This window comes from Triticum aestivum, chromosome 1A (assembly GCF_018294505.1).
Source record: "Triticum aestivum cultivar Chinese Spring chromosome 1A, IWGSC CS RefSeq v2.1, whole genome shotgun sequence".
Lineage (NCBI taxonomy): Eukaryota > Viridiplantae > Streptophyta > Magnoliopsida > Poales > Poaceae > Triticum > Triticum aestivum.
Genome location: NC_057794.1, coordinates 567,943,878 through 567,957,504, shown reverse-complemented (window position 1 = coordinate 567,957,504; position 13,627 = coordinate 567,943,878). Strand labels below are relative to the sequence as shown.

At 43.4% G+C, this 13,627-nt stretch overlaps 1 protein-coding gene across 1 annotated transcript; it reads right to left on the bottom strand.

Annotated features, from left to right (window-relative positions):
* Window positions 1-922: 922 nt before the first annotated feature.
* On the bottom strand, window positions 923-4,002 carry LOC123181660 (CTD small phosphatase-like protein 2). The gene is made up of 6 exons (XM_044593981.1): window positions 3,919-4,002; window positions 3,718-3,741; window positions 2,938-3,016; window positions 1,660-2,193; window positions 1,242-1,576; window positions 923-1,075 (listed from the first exon to the last, which is right to left on the bottom strand). Exons 1-6 carry the CDS (start codon window positions 4,000-4,002, stop codon window positions 923-925), a joined length of 1,209 nt encoding a protein of 402 aa, XP_044449916.1.
* Window positions 4,003-13,627: the final 9,625 nt, after the last annotated feature.

The following is a 13,627-nucleotide window of genomic DNA, read 5'->3' as shown; positions in this document are numbered from 1 at the left end:
GCTAGAGGCACCGATCCCCGCCAACGCCAACGTAGTCTGGGCTTCACCCGTCCATGCCCTGTAGCGAGGGAGGAGGTAGCGGGAGGATGGAAATGGCGGCGGTGGCTCAAGATCCATCCTCGCCGCCCATGGGAAGCGTCGCAAGAGCAGAGGGGGTATCTCTTTTCTCAAGAAACGAATGATGGCTTGAGCATATGTATAAATGCAGATTTAGGGTACATACCAATTGACAAGCAACTTTTGGTATATGAACCAAGACTAGTCAACTTATGGGTAAATAACCAGTTTTCTCTATTTATGTTTACTTCTCTTCTAGCGGTCTTAAACTCCATAGCAAGCCACCAAGTGATGGATGCCTACCCTAGTTTGTTCTAAACAGGCATTTTCCCTATACTATCAAGTATGCATATGCATGGTGATACGCCTAGTGTATGAACAAAAACCATCCTTGCATGTTGATAATTGCAAATTTCTAGTTATATAATACATGAGATAAAAATGTCAAATCTTACGAATATGCAAAAGTCGAACTCAAGCATAATTGCATAACCCAAATTGCCTTTCTTATTCGGAATTTCATATATGAGACAAAACTGACAAAAGTTACACATAATTAGGATCATGTATGAGTTTGTTCATGCGACAAAGAGGCCTGTGGACAATCTTACATAACCTATAACTTCCTCTGTAGAACAATGGCATTTTATGCATCATAGTTGCACATAAAACAATGGTAAGATGTGCCAAATTACAGATCAAAAAAATTGATTCTCCCGCACCGAACTCTAGGGAATCAAAGTCGAAACGAAGCAGGTGTCCAGTTATTGTACCAAACTTTTTGTTCCACTATGGACAGATTCTTTGTTGAGAAAATTAAATAACTGGGGGCACCAAATGTTTGCAGCCTATGTATATCCAATCATTAATTGGCAAATTTGTCTGCAATGATCGGCCGGACATCATCCGCGTCAGCAATTGTTTCCAAGAAGGGGATCAGCTCAAGCAGCGAAATGTCATACCGGCCACTTGACCAGCTCTTTATGGCTATCCCATTATTCACCTGTTGCTGGAAAACCTGCGGCACGTGTGAGAAAAGGGTTTCAGTCATCGATCAGTCATGGCAATCTCTCAAAATCATAAATTACAAGTTTCCAAATTCAACTCAATAAAATGGTAGTCAATAACACTAAAATCATAACTATTAATAATGACCTCCGTACTTGAGTTTCAGAGTAAGTTACCTCAGGGGTATTGTCAACAATCGCAACCTTTGCAAGATCAGCTTCAATAATGGTCAGATCCTTCTGGTAGTTTCCATCTACCGAGACACATGACTCCCGGAAAAAACGCCGTGATATCAGTCTGTTCTCAGGATCCAATGCATTAATCACTTGGTTTGCATAAGAGCTTGTGCTAGCCGTAAATACAACAAGCTCAAACATATGAGCCGCCTCTTCAAGGAAGGCATCTACATGTGGTCTCTTCTTCACGTAGACAGTGTACTCTTCTTCTCCACGGCGCATAGGAAATGAGAAGTCCGCGCCATGGTCGTACCTTGCTGAGTGGATAAGGGTGCCTATGCAACAGAAAATGAGCATGTCAATAATCTTAAGTGCATGAAAAGAAACCTACAGGAGAATAAAGTATTTAATAACTTACCATCAAGATCTAGTGCAAGAGTGACATTCTTCCTAGGTAGTAACATTGGTACGTTATCAATCTGATCCATGTCTGTAAGAGCATCTAATTCAGGTATAGGTGCTAATTCCATTGGTACATCATCAGTTTCATCCATGTCATCAATCTGAGTAAGATCAATTATTTCCGGTGAAGAGCAAGTTGAAGGCTGACCAAGGAATTGAGACTGCGGGTTCTTAACAAAGCACATGTCTGCAGTTGTACCAGCAAAGGCAATACTGCTGGCCCCTACATTTTCCTGAATGGAAGGGAGTACTACATGACTGCCACTCATGGTTGTCAAGTCATCCATAACATATTTATTACTTAGAGCCCCATCTGAAGTAGCAAGCATATAAAGAGGAGAATCCTCAGTTGGGGAACTGGGCAGCAGGCTGCAACTCTGACCCGGGTCTTGAGGTTTTTCATTACTATTGATGATAGTATGATTTGGTGCTGCTAAAATTCCATCTCCATCAGCAAAAAAGGAAGGTGCTGCTAGAATTCCATCTCCACCTGCAAAAAAACAAGGAAAACCATAACATAATGGTAAGTACATAAGTATATAATTAACAATATCAGACTTCTGCTTGATCAGTTTGCTTAATATTAAGTTCCCATGAAGTGCATCAAGTGCTACTTTACCGGTTAGTTATTTTTCCCTAGACAGATTTGACCCGTTTGACAAATCAACTACATCAAGCATGGCATAGATATGCTTAGATGGTTTTATGATCAAATTTATTGGCCATTTCTACCTTTCTAACAGAAGTAGGAGACACGCATGGCCCATATACATCCCCCCTAATGATGTTGAAAGGCAGAGCAAAGTTTAATTAAAAAAATCAAAATTCATTAAATTGACCGCTAATATATATACACAAATTTGAGTTTTTCTGGAGTTAGTTAAGGCCTATTCGGAAACATTAGGCATTTAGTATGAAACACTCATTAGTTTGCCTCACGAGGGAAATTTTTGCTAAGTTATAAACAAAAGTGAGCATGTCCCCGGATTTAGCCCATAGAAACAGGCCTTCACGGATCAAGGAAAACAAAACATCATTTTTTAAACTGCGGACCTTAATATTTTTGCATTGATGTAATGCAGCAACAAATACATCACAAAGATCACTTTCATTATGTAGATCGTGAGCTTTCTTTCGAAATTTATTTTCACGAGCACATTCTGCTAATGCAAGCAGATCTCACATGATATCATGAATTCATGGTGCAGGAAGTTTTAATTCGACCCTTTTTTACCTTCATTGACATAATCTTCTACATTAAACTCAGAACTGGCCTGAAAATGTGCTGAGGAAGTGGACGCTGGATTTAAATCCTGTAAATATTTCTAAAAGTTAGCATACGAAAGCATCAAGAGTTGCTCCAATAAATAGAAATAGAATAATACTAATTGATGTCCCTTTAAGGTATAACCGTATAAGCCTCTAACTTCACAAGCAAATCTAACAGGTATAATAAATGTATAGTTGGCGTAAGCCTAATTGTGGCAGGACAAAGGTGTTTTCAAGGTTTCAATTCTTTTACTTTGAGGATAAGCCTAGCAACCAATTTTTAACAAAAAGTTTATTAAGGTGTAATATAATTTTAGGGAGCAAACCTAGAAAGCACCATCTTGCTAAAGGGCAATGACTGCTTAATAGTTAATACCAAGATTGATCCAGTGATGATAGGAATTTTTATACAGCCTTTGCATTAAATAACTATCTTTAACTGCGAGGCATAAAATCAAATCTAATGTACATGCCAAAAAAAATAGTGCCGTTATTCTTTTCATTCGGTATAAATGGGTGTACTAGTCTATATAGTTGTATGTGTGTGTCGTACGTAATAGCATTGCACATACTTGAATGATTGAAATGCTTATGAGGCATTAACCACAACATATATTTTTAAATCAATACATTAGAATATAATGAACACCGAGCACATGTACACAAATTCCAAGGACACCCCCCAAAACACTTGTCGTTTTGTATTACAAGAAGTTCAATATAGCACAAAAGTTTACATGCAAACCTGAAAAGCAAAAGAACAAATAACCTATATGCATATCAAAACCCTAAAAACTAACAAAACAAGAGAACAAGACATTAAAATCAAGACACATTATTAGAGGGTACTATATATAAATTGCAATAACAGAAGATATACCAATAGATGTATTTTTTTTTACCAAACGACAACCAAAAAATTACTAGAGTATATAGCAACATGTACCTCAAGCAAATCCCAACATTCTTCACCTACAGAATTGTCATCTTCAATGATCTCAATAACCTCAGAAGCTACCTGGTTCGCCATATATGCTTCTGAATCACACTCGTTCGTACAACAAGAGCGCGCCTGGGTAGATCTTGTACACAATACTACTGTAACAGAGTTCATGTGAGCATAACATCACACTGAAAATGGTAACATCGATCATTCTTCAACTTTATACAGACGAAATACATGAACCAGCAGAGATAAGTAAACAGAGATAGGTAACTACATGACAAACTTGGACACCGCCCGGGCAGTTTACATAAGCCCATGAGCACACAGAACTAGATGGCATGGCTAACAGCAGACTTTACCATGGGGGTGGTGGAGAATGAACTAAATATTTTGTATGGTAAAACCAATAGCATGAAAACAAATTTCTTTCATAAGATGTATAATCAACCGAATAGCAACTACAATCAGCCTATAAGAACAGAAATAGCCGAACTAGGATATAAAAAATGTACATAAATAAATAAAGCTGGTGTAACTATATATCAGCCATCCAATTATAACTTCGAATTACGTTTTTGAAAATACATAAACAATTATTGACAGAAAGCTGCAAAGACAAGACTTATTTAGTTGTGGTGGTGGCTCCAGTTTATCGTCAGCCATGTGTTGCGTTCTAACTCGGTTAGATTTGGTTCTCAAAGGTATTATATTTACCTAGGATTGAACTAAAAAAAAATACTAATTTACAGATCTCTTACTACCAATAAACTCCCCCTGATGTATTTAGATTATCTTCTCAAAGGTATTATATTTACCTAGGGTTGAACTAAAAAATACTAATTTATAGATCTCTTACTACCAATAACCACCCCCTGACAAGACTTATTTAGATTATCTTCTCAAAGGTATTGTATTTACCTAGGGTTAAATCTAGACTGAGACCTATACAGATCTCTTACTACCAATAACCTTCCCCCCTGATGTTGGTCGTCCCTTTGATTTCCAACCAAAATGGGCATGTGATACCGTAAGGTATTTTCTGTACCGTCGTGGTGCTGCTTTTTTGCTGCTGCAAGCGACCAGCACGCATGGTTTGCTGCTGCAAGTATTGAGAGAGGCTTAAGTTCGTACTGACCCGGTGGCTTCCTGCCCAGCCTGAAGTAGCCCAACACCAAACACTGATCAATTAAAAACATCCAATGCTAAAGAAGGAAACCCAGGCCCAGAGAGCCCCCGCCCCCTCCCCACCCCCCTACGACGAACTGATCATCACCTGGAAACTGAGATTTTCCGCTCCTTTGAACGGATGATCTATGAAAAGATCTGATGCAAATCGTAAGGTAATCAGAAAATCTTGCCTCCTTCCGTCAATTCGCACACGAACCAGAAAACGAAACACGCGCGGCTGCGGGAGAAACCCCCACCCCAGATCAGGCGAGCAAACCACGGGATCTCGTTTGAATTCACACGCGTCCTCGGTCCAAAAAGGAAAAGAAAGAAGAAAAACACCGCCCAACTGCAGACGGGAGGAAGAAGACGAATCCGGTCCCCACGATCCATCTAAGCCCCCGTTCAATTAACTACGCCCTCAAAACAAGCAGGAATGGAAACGCTGGAAAAGCCTATACCCTAGCAAAGGAAGAAGAATGGCTAGAAACTGAGTACCGGGTCACCCAATCTAAAACCCCCCGTCGCCGGCGCGCACCAAGATGAGTACGCACCGGAGATAGGCGACGGCACCGCACAACTACGCGGAGATAGGCGACGGCTGCTTGCTTACCAGAGCGCGGCGGGCTGTAGTCAGACGAATCCCTACGACGACTGGCTGCCTCCTCTCTCCTCTCTGGACCGGCGACGGAGGAGACGAGAGACGAGAGACGAGTGTTGGGTGAGGCGCGGACGACAGTAATCCGAATCTGCAGGTTATAATGGCCGCACTTGGGCGTCAACGCGGTCGTATAACCGCGTGGTCTCACGGGCAGGTGGGGCCCCGAATTTTTATCTTACCATTCCGGGCGTACCCAGTGACTGTCTGCTTTGGAAATATTGGCTGTCTGGAGTTTATTCCAGCGCCTTGACATTAATGAATTGATAAGAATACATTAAACAAAAATAGATTCGGCGCGCGGGTATCCATTCCAAAACCCCACTCCCTCCCTCCATCTGAATTCGAACTTTTTTTACAAAAACGGGTCCTTGTGTATGGTATGGACTACGGACAACATTGTTTTTCTACTCAAGACAAGACGTTGACAACATTCTTTTTCTTCTTAAGACAAGGCGTTGACAACATTCTTTTTCTTTCAACTAACAGATCATTCTTGTTCTTCAACCATATCCACGTGTTGTAACTGAATCCTCTCTGCGTTTGTATAATGTTTTGAGTAGATCGGCTGGTGAAGGAAAAACCATGTTTCTTCCGTGTCTCTCCCACGACAAACGGAGGACAACCCTAAGCGCCACCACCCCCCTCCCTCCCCCCTGCTCCCCTCGCCGCCACCAGGCCTCGTCGCCGGGCAAAGCTCGGCTGGCCCCAACGGCAGTGGGATCTTCCTTCCTCCTCTCCTGGCGTGTCACGTCACGGGTGCGGCATTTCCGCTTGTACGCCTCGTTCTGGCGCAGGGCGTGGCGGTAAGGGCATGTCCAATGGCTGAGTGCTTGCACGGGCGCTTAAGAAAATAAAAAAGGGATAATCTTGTAGCAACGGCCATTAGCATCCTATCCTCCAACGCTAATGACAACGGAGAGTCGCTTATATGGAAGAGTCTGAGTCATAGCGCAGAAGAAAAAAAGGGCTAGCGCCTGGCGCAAGAGGTAGCATCGATGCAAGCATGAATCCTGGTCTTGACCGGGAATAGGGAAAAAGGCTGGGAAATCAGGTGTAACGACTGGGGTTTTGTGCCCAGCGCCTGGGCTAAGCGCCCCCATTGTAGCTGCCCTAAGACGACATTCAGGGGCGCCGAGGCCTAGTTTGGCAACGGTTCTGGTGCGTATCGACAACGTGGCTAGGCGTCCAGGCTTGGGACTTGGCGGGTTCTTCTTCGATGAATGGATTTCGAGACCTTGGGCTCTCTCCCTTGTTCCATCGGCGCATCGTCCGCTGGGGGGTTGGGGGAACCGTTTTCTCGTGTTGTGATGTGCTCCAGCGTGGGGTGGTTGTGCCAAAGTGCAGCAGCCACCCTGTCCTAGCCCAACTAATCTGGTCAGGATCTGTCAGATCTGGTCTACACGGGGCGGCGTTGAGCTGTGGTTTCAATCCATTAGCCGCGGGTCAGGGTTGACGATGGCGGGGAGCATTTCTCCTTCTAGGTCTAGGAGATATTGGATTGGAGGGGTCAGATTGGCCTCTTCCATGGCCTGATATGCATTTTGCACGAGCTCGGGGTCCATCTTGGTTCTCCTATGGGTGGTTACCCGCATGGCAGGGGTTCGACATCCTTGGGTGGTCGACCACGCAGTTGGCTCCAGCGAGCAGCATTGCAGTGGTGGTGGCATTTATCTAGCTTTGTGGATGGCGCGAGGAGCGAGGCGGCGGAGATCTTGGCGGTGGTGGTGCTTCAATAGTGGCATCTCCTAGATTGTGGTGTGGAGGCTTGTTTTGGTGGCGGACTTGGTACTGTGGAATCTCGATGTGGTGCGGGTGAGACCCCAGCCAAATGCTCTGGGCTCCGATACTAGTAGCGAACATGCCTATGGATGTTGTATCCCTCTTGCGGACATTATATGGTCCCCTCCCCATGTTAGTGCTTCAGGTAAAAACTCCTTTAAAGACCTTCGGTCGCAATGGCGCCGGCGTATTGCATTGTCACCCTCTTTGCACTGTCCTTGTGGAGCTTAGGTACCCTCCAGTCACATCTGTTTAGCATCAGTGGGCGCGCTTGGTTGCTATCTTGAGACTCCTTCGACTCTACCATGGGTCAGTATCCGCGGCTTACAATATTTTACACATGGCGTCATTGGCATTGCTCTCGGTCCTCATTGTCTCCAAGAAGCATAGGTGCTCCACGGCCGGAGAGAGAGGGCGGGGTCCTCTTCGGCGGTAGTTTGATGTGCGTATAGTGACATTATGTGGTTTCTCTTGGGCGAGCAGTTTCAATTCATAATAGTAGTCTTGGATTCTTTAGGATAGGGCGTGGGCACTCTTGTATTCCTGTTTTTATCTCGGATATGCTTTGTAAGAGGATTCCTCATCACCTTGCATTGGTTCGGCCATGTTGCTTTATATATAAAGCCGGGCAAAAGCCTTTTTCGGTTAATTGTTTTGATAATGAAATGCATATACCTAATTGAAAACATGAAAAGGGACTTGGATTATACCTTGAATACTTTGCCCCGGAAGCAAAGAAGTCTCGTTTCGAATTTCTCAATGTGCACAATGTTTTTCTTAATGATCCGGTACTCGCAGTTGCACAGGAGCACCGGGGTGCTCACCGGAATTTAGGCAGCACCAGCACCTGCATTATGCATGTTGCAGTTGGACCCATGGAGTCGCTATATCTACACGATGACTCACCGGCGTGCGTGTGACACCACCGGGAGCTCAATGCCAAGTCGGTGGGAGCGACGGGGACCTCGGCCACGAAGGCATGGAAAAGTAAAATTTTAGTATCGTCGGTCGATGCGGGCTTGCACATAGTCACCAGCCACATTCCCAAGCACATCAAGCTCTGTTTTTGGCTACATCGCGCCTTGTGACCCACGGATCCAGTCAGTGAGAAGGCGGAGGCGGTGACAATGAATCTATTGGAAATATGCCCTAGAAAGAATAACAATTGTATTATTTATTTTCATGTTTATAATTAGATGTTTATATTCTATGCTATAACTGCTATGGTTCTTGAATATGTGATTCATAGGAAGTAATAAATAGCGAAAGTTGATTCCTAGTCTCGCCTCTAGGACTAGCTCAAGTGTTGCATGATGGTTATGTTTTCCTGATGATAGGCATACGTTAAGTGTAACAAGGATCTCGGCAACATTAAGAGTATGATGTTAGTAGAATGATCATATTAAGTCACCCAAGTTGTCATCATACTTAGAGATGTTATCGTCGCGAGTCTACAATTTATAACACCGAGAATTAATGTATGTCTAGTTCCTTAGACCACGAGAGTATCGAGTCACTTCATGCCGGACGATATACTTTGGGGTTGCTCCAATGTCATCTGTAACACGGTGATCATAACGACAACTTATAGGTTTATCGAAAAGTATGACAAGGGGCAAGATGGCTCAAGAGTGAGATTTTCTCCTCTGGTCCTAGAGAGATATTCCGAGGGCCCTCTTGGGCATCCATCATTGTCTAGCTAGGCACAAGTGACTTGTTCACAGGGATGCCAGAACATGATAACTAGACAGAAGAATAAAACTAGAAACGAGGAGACCGGTATAGTGAGCATGAGAATGACTCACGGGGATATCGATATATCACACCTCCGGTTTTGTCAAGTATCACGAAGCAAAAGGAATAGCATATGATAACCAAAGGTTTACTCGAATACTATCCGTTTGGATATAGGGGTCAACATGGATGTGCACAATCACATTGTTGATCATTGAACAAAAGGATGTTTTATTCATGTCTATATTCCACCAAACCTATAGGATTACACACTTAAGGGATTTATGAGATGTTGAGTTCTAGTGAACCTAGGAATATGAGGAAATGTTACCAGAATAGTTTCAGTAATAAAAGAAATAATTTTGTGCGAAAGTGGAAACGTTCGGGGTTACCGAAAGTGTTTCAAAGAAGGGTTTTTATCATTTTTGCCACTAGTTATGTCCCACTACTCAGTTTTGCCATTAGAAGTTACAACTACTCAAAAATGCCATCGATCCGTGAGATGTTTGCTCAAAAATGCCATCGTTTCGTTAGATGTTTCCTCAAAAATGCTATTAGACATCGTTATTTTCACATCAAACTCATTGACCATATTATATGACAAAAATAAGCCTAGACCCACATGTCAGTTCTCTCTATCTCACAATGATAAGTGTGGCCGCACTTGTCAGGAGTAACCAAGCGAATAATTTTATAGAAAAATAAGAACATCGTTGGGATCAAGTGGGCCCCACACTTTATTGTAGTAAGATAGAAGAAGAGCTGGCATTCTGGTTCATAGGTATTTATGTCATTATAACATGGCAAAAGAGATTTGAGATCACAATAATGGTGCCCAGTGGCATTTTTGAACATGTGTCTAACAAAGTAATGGCATTTTTGAGCAGTTGAAATTCCTAGTGGCAAAACTGAGTAGTGGGACACAACCGATGGCATAAATGATAAAAACCCTTCAAAGAATACCGAGTAATAGCAGGAGATGATATATAGGCAATTTTTTTCCGAGGACTAAATATAAATTATAAATGGCTCCAATATTTGTTGGGATGCACCTACAATTTATTTAGAGTCATTGGGTTGATTAAAATAAAGTCCTATGAGGGAATAGCTAATGGGCCTTATTGGGCCCGTTGGTGGAGGCCCCCTAGGGCTTGTTGGAAAACTAAGGGGGGAGGGAGTTAGAGGAGGACTCGTACCCCTAAGCCCGTGCAAGGTGGAGGCCTGAAAGGATCGATAAGAGGTGTCTAGTGGGGGGTGATTAGACCATCAACAAATAAAAGTAGCAGTTTTTAAGTTCGTCAAGTTAAGGTGGAGTTTTAGCACAAGTTTAAGCATTCACAATACATTTCAAGCAAGAATGGCAAGAGTATATGAGCAGCGGAAAGTAAAGCATGCAAGTTGCAAGAAAGTAAAGGGATGAGATTAGAGTGTGCAAATGCAATTGGAGACACGGAGATTTTTGGTGTGGTTCCGATAGGTGGTTCTATCGTACATCCACGTTAGTGGAGACTTCAACCCACGAAGGGTAACGGTTGTGCGAGTCCACGGAGGGGTCCACCCACGAAGTGTCCACGAAGAAGCAACCTTGTCTATCCCACCATGGCCATCGCCCATGATGGACTTGCCTCACTTGGGTAGATCTTCACGAAGTAGGCGATCTCCTTGCCCTTACAAACTCCTTGGTTCAACTCCACAATCTTGACGGAGGCTCCCAAGTGACACCTAACCAATTTAGGAGACACCACTCTCCAAAAGGTAATAGATGGTGTGTTGATGATGAACTCCTTGCTCTTGTGCTTCAAATGATAGTCTCCCCAACACTCAACTCTCTCTCACAGATTTGGCTATGTTGGAAAGATGATTTGACTGGAAAGCAACTAGGGGAAGGCTAGAGATCAAGATTCTTGTGGTTGGATTGGAATGTCTTGGTTTCAACACATGAGTAGGTGGTTCTTTTTCATAAAATGAGTAGTGGAAGTGTAGGCACGTTCTGATGGCTCTCTCCTGAATGGAGAACGGGGTGGAGGGGTATTTATAGCCTCCACACAAAATCTAGCCGTTACACACAATTTACCAAACTCGGTGGGACCGAATAGTGAAACTCGGTAAGAACGATATGATTCAAAATGTGAAAATTAGAGTTTCGGGTGGGACCGACATGCTCAGCTCGGTGGGACCAATGTGCTAGGATTAGGGTAAAACCTCAACTCGGTTTGACCGATTACACAAACTCGATGAGACCGATTTTGGTAATAAGAAAATAGAGAGTTGGTCAAGCAAACTAGGTGGGACCGACTGCATATCTCGGTAAGACCGAAATAATTGCAACAGGTAACAGAGAGTTTGCAACCCCATCTCGGTGAGACCCAGATCCCATCGGTGAGACCGAACTGATTAGGGTTTCTGGCAGTGGCTATGTCAAATGAACTCGGTGGCGCCGGATAGATCAAATGGGTGGGGCTGATTTTGTCTTTAGGTTTAGGACATATGTGGAAATGAGAAAGTGGTTGAGGGCTTTGGAGCATATCCTTAAGCACTTTGAGCAAGCAAGCCATTAAGCAACACCTTGTCCCCTTTTAATAGTATTGGCTCTCCTATGGACTCAATGTGATCTTGGATCACTAAAATAGAAATGAAGATCCTTGAGCTTTTGCCAATCTTCTGTCCTTAGCTTCTTGAAGGGGTTCCGCATCTTCCTGTCCATGCCACGCCTTTGTTGAACTTTCTGAAATATACTAGATAAAAATATCAGTCCAACAAGAGATATGTTGACATTAATTACCAAAATCACCCAGGGAGCACTTGTGCTTTCAATCTCCCCCTTTTTGGTAATTGATGACAACATACATCAAAGCTTCAGATAAAGATACGAATAACAAGTAAAGCTTTGGAAAGACATGTAACATGCATATGCTCCCCCTACATGTATGCAATCATGTAAATATAGAATATAAGAGCATGTGAATGCATAAGCATGTCAGAGCAAGCAATGAGTTACATGTATCTTGGCTATATGCATCAGAGCAAGTGATGTAACTATAGGAAATGTACCTCCATGTTCATGAGTCCTTCTTGCAAACAGTATGTACATAAGCAAGAGATCATCATGCACATGAGTGTGATGCATATACTTACCTTGTGGTCTTGAGCTGGCTTTGGAAGAGATGAACCTGAGTAAACAAGGTTAGATAACACACGAACACCTACTAAACAAAGCAAGTAGAGAAAACCATAATAGTACCAATATTGGGATGACATGTAGAGAGTGAGTACTTAGTAATCTATTTGGATATAGACATGTCCACAAAGAGTAAAGATATGCAATGAATTCCAAAGATTTTCTTCCCTTGGAAATGAGCTTTCTCCCCCTGAATCTGATATTGGATAATGCGAGAAGAGAGGGAAAATAAAATTAGAGCAAAACAATCAGAACAATCATAACACATACTAACATGTCTTTCCCCTCTTAAAGACATGTGACTTCTCTCCTCTATGGATAATAAGCATCTGGAGAAGCTTAAGCTGTGCATTCTCTCTTATGTGATAAGCTTTGATGTGCTCTCTCTCCCCCTTTGACTGTTGGGGAACATACTAATTTCAAAAAAAATCTACGCACACGCAAGATCATGGTGATGCATAGCAACGAGAGGGGAAGAGTGTTGTCCACGTACCCTCGTAGACCGTAAGCGGAAGCATTATGACAACGCGGTTGATGTAGTCGTATGTCTTCACGATCGACCGATCCTAGTACCGAAAGTACGGCACCTCCGCGATCTGCACACGTTTGGCTTGGTGACGTCCCACGAACTCTCGATCCAGCTGAGTGTTGAGGGAGAGCTTCATCAGCACGACGGCGTGATGATGATGCTACCGTCGTAGGGCTTCGCCTAAGCACTACGATGATATGACCGATGTGGATTATGGTGGAGGGGGGCACCGCACACGCCTAAGGGATCAATGATCAACTTGTGTGTCTATGGGGTGCCCCCTGGCCACGTATATAAAGGATGGAGGGAGGAGAAGGCCGGCCCCATAGGGCGCGCCCAAAGTGTGGAGTCCTACTAGGACTCCCTAGTCCTAGTAGGATTCCACCTCCTATATGGAATAGGAAAAAGGGAAGGAAGAAGGAGAAGGAATGAAGGGGGCGCCCCCTTTCCCTAGTACAATTTGGACCAGTCCATGGGGAAGGGGTGCGGCCACCCTTGAGGCCTTTCTCTCCTTTCCCGTATGGCCCATTAAGGCCCAATACGAATTCTCATAACTCTCCGGTACTCCGAAAAATACCCGAATCACTCAGAAGCTTTCCCATGTTTGAATATAGCCTTCCAATATATCAATCTTTACGTCTCGACCATTTCGAGAATCCTC